The sequence below is a fragment of the Dinoponera quadriceps genome, unplaced genomic scaffold (assembly GCF_001313825.1).
Source record: "Dinoponera quadriceps isolate SergipeBrazil2010 unplaced genomic scaffold, ASM131382v1 scaffold616, whole genome shotgun sequence".
NCBI lineage: Eukaryota > Metazoa > Arthropoda > Insecta > Hymenoptera > Formicidae > Dinoponera > Dinoponera quadriceps.
Genome location: NW_014555184.1, coordinates 526,633 through 544,741, shown reverse-complemented (window position 1 = coordinate 544,741; position 18,109 = coordinate 526,633). Strand labels below are relative to the sequence as shown.

Here is an 18,109-nt window from a genome sequence, read left to right as displayed (position 1 = left end):
TGTGAATATGTACACTACATGCGTATATATATGTATAAAAAGTACAAAAATTATTATAATAGAAACGATACGGATGTTCGGTATCGAAAATCTTCAGAACATTATGGGTAAAAGCATTTTCTTGCTAAGTACTACGTGCTTTATACAGTATCCGGCATAATAATAACATCAACATTTATTAAAGCCCAGTGAGTATTCCAAGAAAGCGGCAGCACTATCTCGAAATAGTTTTGACAGCTTTCAATGTATAAAATAAAAATTTCATAATTACTAGGCCTAATAATAAATGTCAAAGCTATTGTGCCGAATGTTTACAACCTGTTGGAAAAATTACAATGACACGAATCATATGAAATATTTGATTTCCTGGTGTGCACAGTTGCAGATCTCATTCTGCAGATGTTATTCGTGGTTTTTTCGGGTATATCTCTGTAGGAACAGCTGCTCGATTTGCCTCTTCTCGAGATCCGCTGCGTTTCCTTGCCTTTGGCGATATTTGTTTTAAACATTCCATATCGTTAAATACCACTTGTGCTCCGCCACCACTTGTTGGCAATATGTCACCCTGTGTGAAGAGAAATGGAAAACAATTTATGACGCTTCTCGACTGTTACTATAAAAATTATATAATGTGTGTGTGTGTGTGTGTGCGTATACGTATATGTATCTTGTAACATATTTTACTATCAAACCTTGTATAATTTGGTTTCAAGTTCCCCGTCTGTATCTTGTTCTTGCGCGACAAGACAATATTTGGATGCATCGTCAATTTCTTTCGGAGAAGTAAGTCGCGTTACGCTTCGTCTTCTCTTCATCAATGGCTGCAACACGGTGCCGAGTGGTACGAGTGCTCCAGGTCGATGATCAACCCACCTATCCGCACTTCGCGATCGTCTGTAGCGCGGATTCGAAACGGGTATGTTGTCCTGCATGCATACAAGAGAAAGCTCTCGTTATTATTTTCACTTTTCTTAACTTACATAATACGACTTCAGTTTACGATACTTCATAAAAAAATATAATTTAAATATAAATAACCTTCCGCGACTTTCGAGTCTCGGTATCTGAGAAGACTTTCCCCGCTGATTCTGGGACTTGTTCCTTTTGTGGAATTAACAATGCAGGGTCAATATCATTGTCGTCCGCTAAAATTTGCTTCACCCATCGTAATTTATCTTCCTTTTCCTTCATTTGACTCTAAATAAGCACAAGAATGTGTATTAATCTTTCAAGGCGCTGAAACTACAAATGAATTTTAAATACGGAATCAGAATAATTACTTGAAGGCGTTCACGCTGTTGACGCAGTTTTATTTCCAATTCTTTGTTCATTTTATCCGTTTCAGCTTGCATTTTAGTGTTATATTTTTGTTTTACTCTTTGCTTCTCCATCAAACGTTGATTCAATGCCAAATCGCGTTCTTTTATCTAGCAATCATCGTATAACAAATATCACATATCATACAATAAGTATCATATATCAAATATCATATATTTGAGTGGATAAATATAAGCACAATTAATTTACCTCTTGCTGTAAACTTCGTATCGTATCATTAGCGCCGTTTAATTTACACAGCAGAGTGTCGATTTGTGTTTCCGTTTTACAGAGATGTCCTTCTAATGCAGCTATCTAAAAATGTTTAATATACAAAATAATATCAGCATGTGTATTTTTATTTTCTTCGCGATATTATTAAAAAGATTTCCTTAATAGACAGATAAAAATTTACCTTTCTTTTCTGTTGTGAATTTGCAGCTTTCAGTGAAGCAGCTTCAACCTTTAAGTTTATATTCTCTTGCTCTACCGTCACCAACATTTTTCTAAAATCGTTTTCTGTAAATAAAATTAATATACATATTAGCATCTTATTTGAAACAATTGGAAAATTTATTCCTATGAAACTAAGTATCTCACGTTTTCTCATTAAATCTGCACGAAGTATATTGCGCTTATTAATACGTTGCTCCAGAAATTGTATCAAAGTAGGTATTACTTGATCATTATCCGGAGTAATGGTTTCCAATTCAGGGAATGGTCCGCCCAAACTGAAATATAATTAAATATTTCATCATATAATATATGATAAATTATCGAATTTCGAGAAATAAAATCAAGATTTCTTAAAATCACAGCTCTTCCTAAGTTATAACATACCTGTACACTAAACCTAAGTCAACATCTAGATCAGCGGCTTCCGCTCGACCCTCTTTCTCCAATTTGCTTCTTGCTTCCTTGAATATCTGGAAAAAGAAAAATATGTCACTTTCTCTTCTCTCAGAAGAAACTGCCAAGAAAAATCAATCACAACTACTTGAGACTGTTACCTTATTAGCTTGTCTCCTGCCAGGAGTAAAACCAAGTTCCAATTTTGGAGCAGTAGGTCTTATAGTTTGCACTTCTTGGGTCATTTCCGCAAATTTCATAACTTGCTACAGACATATTAGAGGAATTAATATTGTTAGTTGCATCTCTTTTTTATAGAAAGATTTAAAATTTTCTTACGTACAATTGTCTCATCATAGTCGTCTGCCCTGGGATTTACACAAACTATCATTCTTACTTGTCCCTCGCCGTCGAAGTAGTTTTTAAACAAGTGAGTGAGCTTAGAATCACGATAAGGTACCATCTTATTTGTACCTTGACTCTGATTCTCTCGCAAAATTTCCAGGCACGAGCGTAGAGTCATTAGAGAGTTATTGATATTACCTGAAAACGATTTGATGCTCGTATACGCAAATGCTTTCATAAATTTCACATATACGGCAGATAAAACGTCGTACCTGCTTCGCGCAAACGTTGACCGGTGTTCTTAGTGCGATTCGTTCGCTCACTACCTGCTAAATCAACTAGAGATAATTGACTTATGCACACGACTCGCTTATCCTGCATTACATGTTCGCCTTCGCAATCTAGAGGTGCCTGGAACATAAATGTAATTGCTCATAAAAGATCTCTCTATCAAAGTTTGCCGCTCGGAATCAGTGTAAAACTGTAGATCCAATATTTAAGACCAAAAGAAATTCAAAGGATCAGTACCTGTACAAGTCGAATAGTAAAGACACTGTGAGATCTGCTTGATTCTGCATTTAATGCTGTGTGTGCCACCCGTCTTTTCCGTTGTCCACGTTGAAATATCTCGAAGGCTTCCTCCGCACTCTTCACTTCTATTTCGGTGACTGCATGTACATACATATTTTTGTTGCCATCCTCCCTGACTATTTTACTCTGCAGTGCTCTGCATTGAATGAGATAATTTAATATACAAAATATTTATCTTGTTAAAAAGTTTCTCTATAATGTATATTCACTTGGATCTAATGTCATCTTCATCCAACAGGTCGTATACGCTATTATTGTAGATTTCAACGTATGTAACAAACACAGAATATGCATTATCTGGATCGATCGTCACAATTTGTGATTCATTACGTTCGTGAGTTACTAATGGATTACTATCTCCATCACTGTCCACCTTACGACTGTGAATTTTATGAATTAATAAATTATTATATAATCATAAACAACCCTCTTATTATAAAAGATACTTACCTACCTTTACATATTAAATAAAACTTACCATTTTACAGACTTTCCACATCTTTGTGTGAGACCTGCATGAAGCTCTTGCTGCCTCTCAAGCATAGCATCAGCCTCACTTTGCAAATCAAAGCCATTTAACTTATCTGGCTTAAAGACAAATTTTTTTGTCTGATAATTTGCAATGGTATTAAAAATAACGTCTAAGCATCTAGGCATAATTCCACCATCTTGTGGTTCTCCAGTCATTGTGTATGTTTTTCCACTACCAGTTACACCATATGTGAATAGAAGACCGTTCCTTCCCTGAACAAGATTTTCAACAAGAGGAAGAGCAACTGTCTTGAATATTTCCTTTTGTGTTACATCAGGTATGAATATATGACTAAATGTTGTTTGTATCTCCTTGTTCATGGTCCTAAAATTAGTTGCTGATTCTGGTGGCGTTATGACTACTGTTGTGCTGGATGTAGGCTTCATGCATGACACATCTGACGACTGCATTGGCCGTAGACGACAATAAACCTGCACAGGATCCTTGGACAACATATTGGACCCTTTCGGTCGATGGACTGGCTTACGTGCTGGTGTTTTCGAACGTCTAAAATGTATAAATGAAAAATATATTTATTTCGCAACGTAACGGTGCACATTTGTACCAAATTTTTGCATTTAGTAAAATACAGGAAAATATTCAAGGTCAAACATTAAAAATATTCAAGAGTATATTCAATGTCGTCGGTTGTTGATCGGCATCCCGCTCGAATAAACAAAACTAATTTTTACAATACTTACGCGGACTTCATTTTGATGCAAATCCAATTACTTTTCTATCAAACAAATTCGTGCCAGCGAAAATACTTCTCAAATTATAATGATTTATAACACACCAATCGCCCACAGCAGAAAATCGTTGATCAGTTGAAAGTCAGTTGGAAGTCTTTCGAATCAAAACTCCATTCAATGCATTTTCAGCGCTACCAACTTCGCCGACGTAAAATAAAACTCGCAACACACGGTGCCTGTTTTCTTGTTGGATCGACGTTTAGTTCGAAAGTCTCTTACGAGCCGCCACTATCTTAGTGCAGGTTTGAGGTCGTGGGATACAACTCAATAATAAGTTAGACGTATTTTGGAGTTTCGAATAATAAAACTCAACAAGTTATCCTATTTTATACGGAAAATACACAAGATTCGATGGTCTGTAATTGTCTTAAAAATAACGATGATAACCAAGTGAAACGCATCGAAAAGCATTTTAAAATTTATAACACATTATATTAAAATTAAATACTAAAATTGCAATATTTCTTTACTGTCAACATTTGTGCTTTCTTGATCAATTCTCAGCGCAAGATATTTAAAAAGAACAAACTTAATGTCAGAATGACAGATCGGACAGCTGGTGCAATCAGCTGATGCTGCTTCCGCGATAAACATTGATAAATATCTTATGAAAAATAGTCAAGTGGATAAATCATTGTACTCTTGTGTCTAAAGAATTTCATGGGGAAAATATAGTGTACGTAACCAGTGGAACAATTTATTTTATTTTCTCATAAAATAGTGTATTTTTTTACATCAGTTATTTTTAAGTATAACAAAATTAAAAGTATGCACAAAGTAACCGTACAAAAAAATTTCTCTTGAATCAGTAACCGGTACTATCGCTATGGTCGAAGCAGTTGGATGTGGTGAATTGCAGCAGTTGGTTCAGGAGGAAGAATGCGAGGAACCACTAAGTCATGGAGGAGAAGCCACTCCTCCTTCAACACCAGCGAGGTCTCATCGTCCAACTAAAACCGAAGCACAGAACTCCAATGTATCGGTAGAATATTTTATCAATATGATAATGCACAATCATCAGAAATATCTGCCCGCACAAATAACAACCATAAATAACGTATAGTTATCTGTTTAAGTAATGTGTTTATAGCAACAAGTATTATGGGAAAGCAACACACAAATATCACCAATCATTAGCAAAGGTAGCTCTGGCCAAGCAACCAGTCAAGATTCCATGGTTTCTGGTCGAGCTGCCAATACTTCAAGTCACACTTGCAACCAATCTCGATTGACGTATCTGAACGAAAAAGAGAAACAAAGGCCTAATCGGCCAGATCCACCGAGAATTGCCCGACAGCACAAAGGTAATTGGTATTCCACCTCAGGAAGATATATTAAGTGTATAATGTATTATTATGTTCTCTGTTTTCATTTTATGAGTACACACCAGCTCACACGTATACACATATATTTGCATATTTTCTTCATTAGTTGTGACTTTATAATTTCATTATATAAACCTAAACACTGTAGTTATAATTTATATTTGAGTTCTTTGAGTTTTACTTTAAGTGCATGTTTTGTTTTGTTCTGGCATTGTTATGTAAAGCTATGGTGCCATGCAAACACCATTGCTTTTTGTCAGAGGTGCCCGATGTTCGACATATGGAGCAAGCTTTGCTGCAATTGTTGGAAGATTTTCACAGCGGTAATTTACGAGCGTTTGGTCGGTATATATAGGCTTGTCGAACAGATCTGTTGGAATTGATACGATTCTTAATCGGGCCGTTCATCATTTGTTAGGAAAGGATTGCAGCATGGAACAAATGACGGAAATACGAGAGCAGCAAGAGCGTTTGGCCAGGCTGCACTTTGAGTTAGGTCAGCGGCAAGAGGTAGCTGGAGACCAGTCAGGCCTTCGGCAATCCAGCGCCAATATGCGACATTTGCTTCAACGTCTCCAGCAATTGAGTTTCTGCATAGAGAAATTACATAGCAAATAATTGTCGCGCAATACATCATATATTGTTACAAGTTCTTATAATGGTACTTATAATTATCTTATAATGGTACATTTATGACTATATAATATTTATACAGTTATAGTTTTTTGTTTTTCATAAAAAATATACCGAATATGCGAATATGTGTAAAATATATATTTTACATTGCCCTACCTCGAGTTGTTACATCTTACAGGCATGATTGTTATATATGAATGTATAATGTATGTTGAGAAATGTTAACATCACATCTTTCGCAAAGGAGTAATCTTTTGGTACGATTAATATTATTTTTAACGTGTGTATGTATATGCGCGTTTCGTCAGATGATTCTAATAATTTATACGAGAATTACAGTAGAGAGAGATCACACGTTTCATCAAGTGCATCATAACGATATGCGTTGCAAATGAATTGGACTCGGTAAATACATTATATCTTACACATAACTCTCATGTACATGTATATATATGTGTATATAATTAATATATAACTATTTATATAACGATATCACAAAAATAACATTTCTCGCTTGACTCGAGGAACATGTTATGATGCATTGTTTACGTTAAATCGAAAGGCAACAGGAAAGAGCTTGCGAAGCACGTATCTTCACAATGTTTTCTTTGTCGTTTAAGAGTTGCAACAGTCTCTGTATGTCCTCAGGTCTCGGAGAGCCGAACAATCCTAGAAGCAGCGCAGATGTAGCTCTGGTTTGATGATTCTCCGATCTGGAGTATCCTCGGACGACGGCATTTCTGGCGGGGAAATAACGAGATTTAGAGCGTAGTCCTTTTACCGGAAATGCATGATCTACGCGCGTATCTACCTGAGTTCTTCCGCTCTCTGCGGGAGTTCCTCCTTCAAGCAATCTACCAGGTCCTTCGCGAAAGTCCCGAAGTTAAATTTCGCTTGCGGCCCCAGATTGATACGTATCGCGCGCGATGATTTCTCACATTGCAGAATATTTGCAATTTTATACAAGGTCTCCTGTGTGATCTGTTGGCATAAAAACACGCGCATCGTGTTACGACGAAACTCTGTGAAACAGTTCGGTAAATAGATCATTCGACACAGGGACGATGTACCTTGGCCACCAGTATATTCGCGTCTTCCAGTCTGACGATCAGGCACGGTAAGCACCACAGAAGATGGTCGGACAAATCATTGTCGTCTGCCAATGCAGCCGTTGTCTGCCAATTAGTCGCTATCGCGCCCAAGACACTTATAGCGGCGAATTTCATGTCCACGTTCTCCTTTTCGATAAACGGCTTCAGGGCCATCACCACTCGTGGGCTGATAGGTGTCTTGGATTGAACGGACAATAGTACCGAAAGGCCGCGCAACGATTCGAGCACCACTTCATTGCCCCCCTCGCCACTAGCCGGCTCCTCCAGTCCGTCGAGTAAGGCGTCCATGCAGTTATCAAAATATACGTCAATCTGAAAGAACCGATAACTCGTTATTACGTTACAGGAGAACGCAGGACGAGCAAGGAACAGGATACATTACCAGCTTTTGGTCTACGTAGGCTATCCTAGAAAGCCCGGTGGTAGCGAGAGTACGCACTAAGGCTGACGAGTCGGTCTTCGCCTCGTATAAGGTGTTGATTATGGCGTCGAGCCATATCACTCCGCAATCCACTTTGCCGATCAGCTCCGCGTAGAACGTGGCGGCGACAGCCCGTTGTATCGCTATCGTGCTGGTCATCAGCTTGCCTATGGATTGCGCCATAGTCGAGAGCACGTCGTTTCTCGTTAATATGCACTCGATCAATTTCCGCACGGTCAGCACCACGTTCTCCTCGATTTTGGCCGTGGAGGATGACGCCTAGGCGCCGAGAGATCTCAGTCAGTGTAGAAAGATCAGCGAGGAAGAACGCGTACGTCGATTAACGCGATGAATTCGAGATACGTACGATCTCCTTCATCAAGGTCGACGCGGCGTTCGGGTTGACGATGACCAGTACGTTAGTCAACACCGAGTACACCTCCGCGTGCGGTTTGATCTTCCTCGCTTCCAGATTCGGCACGTAGCCGTACTTGGTGTTCATCACCGCCGCGGGAGCGTCGACTTGAAGCCAGCCGGCGAGGTATTTGAGAAGGGTCGACAGTAACTTCGGTAACTGCTTGTCGATCAGGTTCTCGGTGTTCGACGTTTGAAGCAGGTGCTTCAGAGCTATCACGGCCGTCAGGGATTGGAAGGACGCGGTGTTGTTCTTCTCAGGATGCGTCGACATGGTGCACTCGGTAAACAGATTGTTGGCCTCGAGTTTTATCAGCAGCAACTCCAGAGCCTGAAATGAATGATCAAAGAGACGTCTTAATTTACACATATCTGATGCATCATGAAGTCTGTTGTACGCATCTATACGCGTAAGCAGATGGTATCGTACCCGGTGTCCGAGATCGTTGTTACCGATTTCTTTCCAGCATAATTCGGTGGCCCGATCCAACGGCAGTGGCTGAAGTAACAAACGCTCGATCACTTCTTCCGGGTGATGCGCCATCAGTAACACTATAGCTGCCGCCGCGGTGTTCCTGCAGTTCGCGTTTTCCATGTGCCTCATTTGCGTAATAATATTGTCTTCAACATAAGGGAAACAATATTCGATTAGCGAGATCATAAGATCAGATGGACGTTTGTGAGTGAGAGAATAATTTGTGCCTCACGTACCGATCAATCCGACGTCGTTTCTGGACATTTCCGATCCTTTAATCTTGAAATGTTGCGAAAGAGCTATGCCGACTACCAGGCCCGCCTCTCCGCCGAACAACAGGCCCTCTATCAGTCCTTCCGCCAATCCGATTATCTCGTTGCTAGGAATTCTTTCCGACACGGCTTTGGCCAGGTTCTATTTGCGACAATAAATGTGCCACAGTTTATAACCATTCGTTAAAACCGTTTCATCTCGTACAACGAGAGATCAGCCGCGAATAATTAAAATCAATAGGAAAATAATATTCAACCACTGACCCTCATGGCTTCGTTAATTATCGACTTGTCGTTGGTAGTAATGTTTGTCTTGATTCGCTTCAGGTCTTCGTCCAACGTGCTGTCGGACATGATCGAGCGGTGACGGCACGCAATATTCAAAGAGAGAAGCACGCTATCCACTACCAGAGGTCTCAACGAGGACTCAGCGACCGCAAACCAGGATAAAGTTCTTCCCACAAGCTTCCCGGCGTCGAACTTGCCGCTCGGGTATGTATATTTTATAGAATTGTAGTAGGATCTGGGAATAAGTGCATTTACAGATTATAATTTCGATATTTACACGAGAGAGAGAGAGAGAGAGAATAAGGCTGCTTACCTAAGTACGGTATCCAGCACTAACAAAGTTGTTTTCCTCTCTATACTCGATTTGGTCTGCATCCACGGTAACAATATGTCGATTAATGTGGCTAACATGTCCGCTGAATCGGATATAATCTCGTTGGATAAAATCCCTAGTTCATCCGTAACTTGTTGCAATATGTCTGGTTGTAGGAGTAAAACGATCTAGAACGAAGACATCCATTAGTCATTCACATACAGTCAAGTGTACGACATTGTAGGTACGATTTAAATTCCGATACCTCTGTAGTAGACCCGATTGTCTTGTCCAGTATTCCAGTGAGGAATATCTCATTCTCCTCGTGACTCAGTGTCGGAGGTATACGTCTGCGGGAATATTTAGAAAATCACATATTTGCGTTGATTTCGGTGAAAGAAGTATGATGAGTGATCGAATAAAGAGTAGACAACGTAATGTGTGATTAAGCAAAATTATGAATACGTGATCGAATAAGGAGTACATTATAGAGATGGCCGCTTTCAGTATCGCCGGATAAAGTTGCAACGGTCTATATCCAGTTGATGATTGCAACATTCCCATTAGAAGAGCCAGAGTAGTACCTTTCATGAGTAAGCCCTTAGATCCGGCCCATCTAGCGGGGTGGACAGCTTTGCTCAACTTGAGAAACAGAGATCTTATTAATACACGACGAGTTGAGAAAGAATACCTTATCCCCCTCAAAGTGAATGAAGCTTACTTGTTCCAAGACCGCTAGTCCCGCTTCCTTCGTGAACAGTTCTTTGGACGCAGTCAAATTCTTGATGGTCCACGGTAACACGTGCTCCTCGTAAGTCGGGAAGAAGTCCTCCGGATCCGCTCTTTGCGCGATTTCCGCGTAAGACTGCAACAAGCCCGCCTTCGCTGCCTCGGTGGAGTCGGCGGCTTTCGAGAAATCCTTCACGAAATCCTTCACGAAGCCTAATATCCTCACGGGGACCTTCCGGGTGTCCTCAGCGGTGCAGAACTCGTCCATCACCTTCAGCACGGTGCTGAGATGTCGTTTGGCGCAGATACCGACCGCCCGCGAGTATTCCTTGTTAACGCCGTAAGAGCGCGCGTGTTCGATCAGCAGAATAATGTGAGCATGGTTGTTGCACATCAGTGCAAACAACGGCGCTACACCGGGCGCGCTCGACTTCAACGCCAGCTCGTCGGCGAGTTTGACGCCCCACGAATCCCCCTCCAGCTTCACGCTCTCTTCCAGCCACTCCACCACCTTCTTCTCCCAGATCAGATCTCTGGAGGTTGAAACGGAGAAAGAGAAATATTTCAAATGCAATGTAACGATACAGCGTGTCAATATGAGAGCGTTCTCCGACACAAAGTGATCTCCGTGAAATTACTACCGTTGTACGGAATTCTTCAGGATGCACCGTTGTTCATCTTGGAGAAACTGTGAGAGCTCCGACAGCTTTTTATCCCAATAAGGTTTCAATCGATGGCCTACCAGGGGCGCCGCCACTTTGAGAAAGGTGATTGCAGCGAGGCGGTTAGCTGGCTCGCCCAATAATTCCAGACATCTGCCCACCACCTTTGTACCCGGGAAATCCCTCTCTGGCATCGAGGAAATCTCGCTTGATATTATCTTCGCGGCTAACGGGGATAACGCACGTAACACGGACGCAGCCTGTGAGAAACCAGAAAAGCGACGATCAAAATTGGGCATGGAGCATTTAACGCGATGAAAGTATCCCGGATGAGCAGAGCCGTCACTTACGGATGCTACGTAAGTCGAGTCCAACAGAATATCTATCAGACACGGCCACAGCCACAGCTCAGCTCCATCGACTGTTGTTGCAAGCAAATGCAAAGCATCGGAGTACGCTTCCGTATCGTTGCTCTTGGTCTCACAATGGGTCACCTGTTTGAATCAAATTTAATTATTTGTCCGATTGTATCTTCACGTGGCTTAAATGAGCGAGAAACTACCATGTAGCGAATGAATATAACTCTCTGCGACGATGAAAGAGAGAAAGTCGGTCTTGCTGCGAGCGCCACTATGGCACCGACCATCTGCAGAGCGTTAGTCTCTCCGAGAGACTCCTGCAGAGTGAGCGCAATTCTGTTCAATGATCCATCGTCCTAAGAAAGCAATATGTCAGAAATCAATCGTACTTTTGTTGAGCGAACTATATTTGTACCTCTGCCGGAAGAGTGTTTATGAGATGTCTGAGAACAATCAGAGCACGAGCACGTTGACTGGCATTTGAAGACTTCACTTGCTGTAAAATTCTGAAAAGAAGCGTGGTAGCTGATTGATATTCTAAGAATTTCACAATCCGACAAAATTATAACGTCAACTACCTCTCGAGACCTTCTTCGGGGTACAAAATGACCAATGACCTAGAACATTGTAAAACCTCGTAATGCGTAAGAAGTACATCGCGTGACGCTTCAAAAGGAAATATACTGACGAATCCAGATAAAATTTGATGTATTTGTTCCATGTATGGATGGAGTGCTTCTTTGTCGTCAATAGTCGTCGCACTATTCAAGGCTACAGCCAAAACCCTATGATATTAAATAAAAGCAATTTCTTTAGGTTTATCAAAATATCTAGAAACAGCCACGCAATCTCTCTGTTTACATAATTATGAAACGTGAAACTTACTTTACTGCGACTAAACGTACAGTTTGCTTTTTACAGAGATTTAAGCACATGGGTATCAATTTTACAATATTTTCGCTAACTACTTCTTGAGGTAATAGAGGTATCATAGGAACTAATGCTGTTAAAACAGCTTCAGTTGTTTTAAAATCACGGGACATTTTCAACCAGTTGCAAGTCAGAATGTCAAAGACAGAATAAATTTCTTCCTGATACGTATAGCTATTGATTTCCGAAGTATTCATTATACAGTCGTTTATCGCCTCACATAGTTTGCCGGTTGCTGAAAGTTATGAATAGATAATCATATATAGCTTTCTTGTTGTTACCAAAGATATGATGAAGCGTGTGTACTTACTGAAACAAATCGCCCGCTTCAGGTTTTCTTCACGTATTTGGTTCAACATTGGCAAAATAATCGTTAGTGTTAACTTAATGAAGGACAACATCCCGGGAGGATTGGCTGTCGCAAGCTTTCCTATTGTAAAGACTAGTGCATGGTGAGGAAGTACCCCAGGTTCTAACCTATATACATAATTTATTATGATAATTTATTATAATACAAAGGAGATTAATATTATGTAGTTTGTCGAGTAAAATAAATTTGTCTATGTTACGGTAAACCTAGATATAAAATATATGATTGTTTCACTCACCTACTTAAAAGTCCACCCATAGCTTGAGTACAATGTGTTTTAGAAAGGGCAACCAACAATTCAGCTGCTCCAGTCTCTGTCTCTCCTATTAATTCATTTACTGCTAAATCAGCGACAGACGACGCTAAGTCTGGATTTAAACTTGTAGATATATATTTGCACATATTGGACATTACGTTCAATAAAGAAACCTTATGTTCTGTAGATATCTTCTTAAAACAACAATGATAATATTATATTATAATACAATACATACAACAGAGAAAGTTCTAATCTGAAATATATTGAATATTAACCTTTCTATGTTGTTCCCAAAAACATACAGCTGTTTGTATGACAACATCTTGATTATTCTCACTTATCCTCACAACTGCTTGGATTACGGATTGCCTAACATCTTCATTTTTATCATCCAAAGAGCTTAGTAGTGCTTCGATTATATCTAAAAAAAATGTCTCCTGTTTACTCATCATAACAAGCGTTTATCGTTTTGAAAATATTTGCTGTGTTCAGCAAAAAAAACAACTTAGTAAGTGCTTTTTGCCAGTAGCTATTTCTGCTGAGCACAGGCATTGTTTAAAGATGGAATAATTCTGTTCCTTCGATTTAATTCCAGTTACCAATATTATCTAAAGAAATGCATGATAGCTTACCTGATAAATTTATGTTTTCGTTCGAACCCTCGAGTTCTTCCTTCATGTTGATAAACTACAGGTGTCACACCTAGATTAGAAATGTCGCAATTGTGTTCAACAGTTTATATTATTGATAACATCACACTAAAGCAACTTATCACGCATCTTCCGATGAGATAATTGCATTCTATTAGGCAATCATTAAAACCACCAAGATATACCATTAAATAATGAAATTAGTCATCCAAGTATAATTGTCGTCAGCCTGCAAATTGACAACAGTTTTATATATGTATATTAGCGTTTGACTAAACGATAAAACAAAAGTCGTCGATACGTCTGTCCATGAACCTGCACTATGAACATATTTAGGACAGATCAGGTGTTTATATTACGAGCAATCACCAACCTAACCTAACAAAGAATATCTGTCGCCATCTTCTGAGCAGAACAGAAAGTTAAACGGGTAAAAAGAAAACCGCGGTTATTTCAAATGCAGTTGATATTCAGCGGTAACAGAAACAATATTTATTGAAAAAAATTCTGTAACATTGTTTTAATAATAAAATATACATTGTTACATGGCATGAGTAGAATTAAATAGTCCAAATGACTATTACAGTCAGACTTCAGTATAATTCTTTTGATGATTGTTTATGATCAGTGCATGAGATATGGAGGCATTTGTAGAGTTTAATATAATATTCTCTTCTAGATTCTACGCAAACTTAAACGGGATTGGGCGGCATAAGCATCATTCCGTTGCATTCCAAGGCTATCTTGATGCCTATTACGAAAAATCCTATGTTTTTCACCGCTGACCTGTTGATAAGAAAAAAGATTATAATATAAAACAAGTACGTTATAATATCGTGTAATAGATTGAATTTATTTAATACGTTCCGTGCCGGACTAATTTGACGTGACTTGTACACGTCACATGGGCTTCCACGATGTTCTATTATGAGCCAAATTCTATTGGTTAAATAATAATGTTTCATAATAATTAATAAAAAATATTTCATAATTATATGTCGTTTTAGAGCGAAAGTATCAAACTGAACGAAAAGTTTAACACGGGTTATCGGTAATTCGAGCGCCACGGAACGTACTAATACAGAACATCTAGTCACATGGTAATCATTTCTACAAAAACGTTTAACCAAGTACAGCTTAGAGTAGCAATTGAGTTTATGCATTAATATCAATTAATAAAAATTATATCAATAGCAACTTAACAATTTAATCATTAATGCATCGAGAATTAAGTTAGCGAATGTCGCACGAGTAGATTGAGAGGTTATATTCACCAAAGTATCGAATGTATTTCAAAGTACCTAAAGCCAACAAGCCTTGTTCGTGACTTACCACTTAAACGGGTCGTTGTAGATATCTTTGACAATTCTTGTGATCACTGTCATCGACATTGTTTGTCTTTTGTTGCGAGAATATCGTTCTGATCGATTTTCTGCTTATTACTTTGTTAACCTTTGTTAACAGATGTCTCTTTTTCAGTTGCGACGTGCGCGAAACTAGCGGTGGCGAATGGTACATATGGGGAGGAAGTAGCTGAAATACGAAAAATTGTACGGGGGAAAATTATTCAGTTTTTCTGTAGTACTCTTTTATATTTAAACTTATAGCTCCACCTAAAAATTCATTGTTTAAAACAATTTACTTGCCCAACATTTCCAAATTCGCTAAATACAACAGAGAAAATGTGAGGTTAATTTAAAAAGAATTCAGAATGAACTAATGATGACTAATGATGATAACAATTGAACTTTATGGTGAAGATAACTAATGTGTGACGTGCGTTTATTGTGTAGAAATACTTGTTTAAACATGGGTGCAAGAAGCAGCCAATTTAGCGAAGAAGAGTTGCAGGATTATCAAGTAAGACTGGTTTGCGTATTCATTTTTATATCTCCAATATTTAATTTTAATATTCTAATGTTTTAAACGATGTAATTACTATTTTCTCTTTAATAGGATTTAACATATTTCACGAAGAAGGAGGTCTTACAGTAAGTTTTACTTATGATTTATTTATTGAATGAGCTTTTCTTAATTGCATATTTCTACAGAACTATCTATTTTTGTTTTCGTAATAGTGCCCATCAGAAGTTCAAGGCACTTGCACCAGAGAAAGTCGGGCACAACAGGAATGCGAAGCTTCCAATGTCTAAAGTCTTACAATATCCTGAGCTTAGAGTAAATCCCTTTGGGGATAGAATTTGCAAGGTCTTCAGCTCTAGTCAAGATGGTGATTGTACCTTTGAAGACTTCTTGGACATGATGTCAGTATTTAGTAATGCTGCCCCAAAGGCTGTAAAAGCTGAACATGCATTTAGAATATTTGGTAAGTAAATGAATTCTCTAATTATCCGTGGTACATTAGACTAAAATATTTAACATATTACCAATGTCTTATTTGTTAAGATTTTGATGGTGATGATATGCTTGGCGTGGGAGATTTGAGACAAGTGGTTGACAGATTAACAGCGCCTCAGAGATTAAATGACAATGACATGCAGCAAGTTCTTCAGTATATTCTTGACGAAGCTGATCTAGATGACGATGGTGCTTTGAGCTTTGCAGAGTTCGAACACATCATAGAGAAAAGCAGCGACTTTTCTAAGTAAGAAACAAAATTCTTAATTACAAAATTACAATTTTATTGCATTCACGAATTATATTGAAATCTGTTTACAGGAGCTTTGCTATTCGTTTATAGATACGATACGAAGCATTTCTTAATGAAAGATAGTAAACAAAAGAGACTGAACATAATATTGATTAATAATAAATGCCACTTAATGATTAAACTAGTAATGTAGGACTATATAGTTCAGGAAAACATAGTCCAAGAAAAAAAATTATGTTCAACATCCACGGAATGTGCCAAGATTCTACAGTTGAGCCTAAATACGACACCAATAAAGTTCTAACTTTTTTATTGTTTATTGAACTATTATGTGATAAAAGGAACGGCATTTCTAAACGTGAAATTATTGATTCCACGTTACTTCCACAGCCCCAAGCATCATCAATCTTGTATACATTCTTGTAGGATTTTTCTAAAGTCACACACATCATTGCATGTTTACAAAACGTATATTTATTAAATTATTATGAAATATAAGTATCTTCATATATACATATATGTTGTATAAAACTCTTATACAATGGATTATACGATACAGTGCAATATGGAAAGAGCAAATAAAGAAAACAGAAAATAATAGAACATTAATTTTTTGACTAGTTAAATATGAGTCTCCAAGGTAAGTAATTATTTTTAGAGAATTATTTCTTGTACTAAATACATGATCACATTACTAAAATTTGTGTGTCAATTCAAGTATTTGTTAACAATTGCAACAGAAAAAACTAATATTCTTTTCTTATCTATATGTATTTCTGGAAAAATATATAATATATTGGAAAAATACATAGCTATATTAAGAATATTATTTAATAATATAATATTTTAATGTGTTTACAATATTATCTAAATATATTTGGAAAATCGTACATACGTTTCTTTTACCCTATTACCAACAATGAGAGTACTAAAAATATCTCATTTGATTTATTACACTTTATTATAAAAATCAGTAATCCATCGTTACAATATCCTGAATGATATAAAAATGGCATTAATTACACCCATGGAATCTGTAATAGCTTACATTTAGGATTGCAGGTATCCACTGAAAATAAGAAGAAAATTAATTACATAACATAATGACGTATGTTATCTCAAAATGTAAATGATATCTCTTACGGAAGCTTCATTTTCATGAATATCCAGCATGCGATAAATGACACAATTATGCTGATAAATCCGACACATATCAAGAGAACTCTGTTAAGTTTTGGCGTTGAGGGACCATGAGTCTGATCCAGTATGATAAAGCCTAAGCCTCCCATTGTAAAAAGGAAACTAGAGGCCAAACCTTCCATTATATATTGCCCATTTACACGATACGGCATAAATGCTACCTGTAAAAGTCACGCCGGCTTGTAAGATTGAAGAATTGAATCGTGCGACAAATGAAAATTCTCTCAACTTACGGGCCTTGTATGACCGTGCTCGTCTGTCGTGGATCCTACACTAGGTGGTTCAACGATTACATCGTATATGATTCCTGCGAAACGCAATACGCTTTTAAAGGTCGGAATGTTGCGTTGAAAGCAACATTATTATTGTACGTATGTACGTGGAACAACTAACCTCCCGTCACCAAGAAGTACGAGAGGAGAATGAAGGAGAAGACTACCATAGCACTGGGTTTCCCCATCCAGGACGGTCTCTTTAATTTTAAATTAGGCACTTCCAGGACTAAGAACGGTAATCGGTAAATGTACTCCATTGTCACGGTAAACCTAAGCTACTCGATGGAAAAATAAAGACTCTCCTACGAAACACATTCACCGGTATATCGTTTACGTCTTCCGCCAACTGGTTCATACACACGTGCGCCAGAGTAGCATTTTATATCGGACTGTACGTACCGGCGATTGATAACAGCTCCGCG

The 18,109-nt window shown here is 38.3% G+C and overlaps 4 protein-coding genes and 1 long non-coding RNA gene across 9 annotated transcripts; 2 read left to right on the top strand and 3 right to left on the bottom strand.

Annotated features, from left to right (window-relative positions):
- Positions 1-6: 6 nt before the first annotated feature.
- On the bottom strand, positions 7-13,961 carry LOC106743304 (maestro heat-like repeat-containing protein family member 1). Its single transcript, XM_014617012.1, has 37 exons — positions 13,787-13,961; positions 13,584-13,653; positions 13,227-13,372; positions 12,931-13,142; positions 12,633-12,799; positions 12,278-12,557; positions 11,971-12,177; positions 11,808-11,898; positions 11,596-11,748; positions 11,384-11,527; positions 11,013-11,293; positions 10,364-10,904; positions 10,127-10,284; positions 9,908-9,992; positions 9,643-9,830; positions 9,306-9,564; positions 9,006-9,183; positions 8,725-8,915; positions 8,248-8,625; positions 7,842-8,159; positions 7,418-7,771; positions 7,159-7,328; positions 7,017-7,087; positions 3,581-4,034; positions 3,312-3,482; positions 3,040-3,238; positions 2,784-2,922; positions 2,510-2,709; positions 2,328-2,432; positions 2,158-2,243; positions 1,918-2,048; positions 1,733-1,836; positions 1,528-1,632; positions 1,281-1,427; positions 1,039-1,197; positions 693-926; positions 7-565 (listed from the first exon to the last, which is right to left on the bottom strand). Exons 2-37 carry the CDS (start codon positions 13,627-13,629, stop codon positions 389-391), a joined length of 7,029 nt encoding a protein of 2,342 aa, XP_014472498.1. The 5' UTR covers positions 13,630-13,653; positions 13,787-13,961; the 3' UTR covers positions 7-388.
- Positions 4,630-6,902, top strand: LOC106743302. 2 transcript variants are annotated; one of them, XM_014617011.1, is made up of 5 exons: positions 4,630-5,062; positions 5,196-5,368; positions 5,477-5,690; positions 5,972-6,052; positions 6,130-6,902. In XM_014617011.1, exons 2-5 carry the CDS (start codon positions 5,213-5,215, stop codon positions 6,327-6,329), a joined length of 651 nt encoding a protein of 216 aa, XP_014472497.1. In that variant the 5' UTR covers positions 4,630-5,062; positions 5,196-5,212; the 3' UTR covers positions 6,330-6,902. The 2 variants fall into 2 exon arrangements, with proteins under 2 accessions (XP_014472497.1, XP_014472496.1); XM_014617010.1 differs by having other exon boundaries at positions 4,631-5,062; positions 5,936-6,052.
- Positions 13,962-14,070: 109 nt separating the features above from the next.
- On the bottom strand, positions 14,071-15,067 carry LOC106743229. Its single transcript, XR_001374332.1, has 2 exons — positions 14,934-15,067; positions 14,071-14,387 (listed from the first exon to the last, which is right to left on the bottom strand). It is a non-coding gene; the product is annotated as an uncharacterized LOC106743229 (long non-coding RNA).
- Positions 15,068-15,082: 15 nt separating this feature from the next.
- Positions 15,083-16,825, top strand: LOC106743228 (calcium and integrin-binding protein 1-like). Of its 4 annotated transcripts, none has more exons than XM_014616867.1 (6): positions 15,083-15,151; positions 15,395-15,461; positions 15,558-15,592; positions 15,680-15,927; positions 16,008-16,206; positions 16,281-16,302. In XM_014616867.1, the coding sequence occupies exons 2-6, from the start codon at positions 15,411-15,413 to the stop codon at positions 16,300-16,302; spliced, it is 555 nt and encodes a 184-aa protein (XP_014472353.1). In that variant the 5' UTR covers positions 15,083-15,151; positions 15,395-15,410. The 4 variants fall into 4 exon arrangements, with proteins under 4 accessions (XP_014472353.1, XP_014472354.1, XP_014472355.1 ...); XM_014616868.1 differs by having other exon boundaries at positions 15,114-15,285; XM_014616869.1 differs by having other exon boundaries at positions 15,114-15,290.
- A 243-nt stretch (positions 16,826-17,068) lies between these two features.
- Positions 17,069-18,089, bottom strand: LOC106743289 (oligosaccharyltransferase complex subunit OSTC). The gene is made up of 4 exons (XM_014616990.1): positions 17,806-18,089; positions 17,646-17,719; positions 17,356-17,573; positions 17,069-17,281 (listed from the first exon to the last, which is right to left on the bottom strand). The coding sequence occupies exons 1-4, from the start codon at positions 17,942-17,944 to the stop codon at positions 17,263-17,265; spliced, it is 450 nt and encodes a 149-aa protein (XP_014472476.1). The 5' UTR covers positions 17,945-18,089; the 3' UTR covers positions 17,069-17,262.
- Positions 18,090-18,109: the final 20 nt, after the last annotated feature.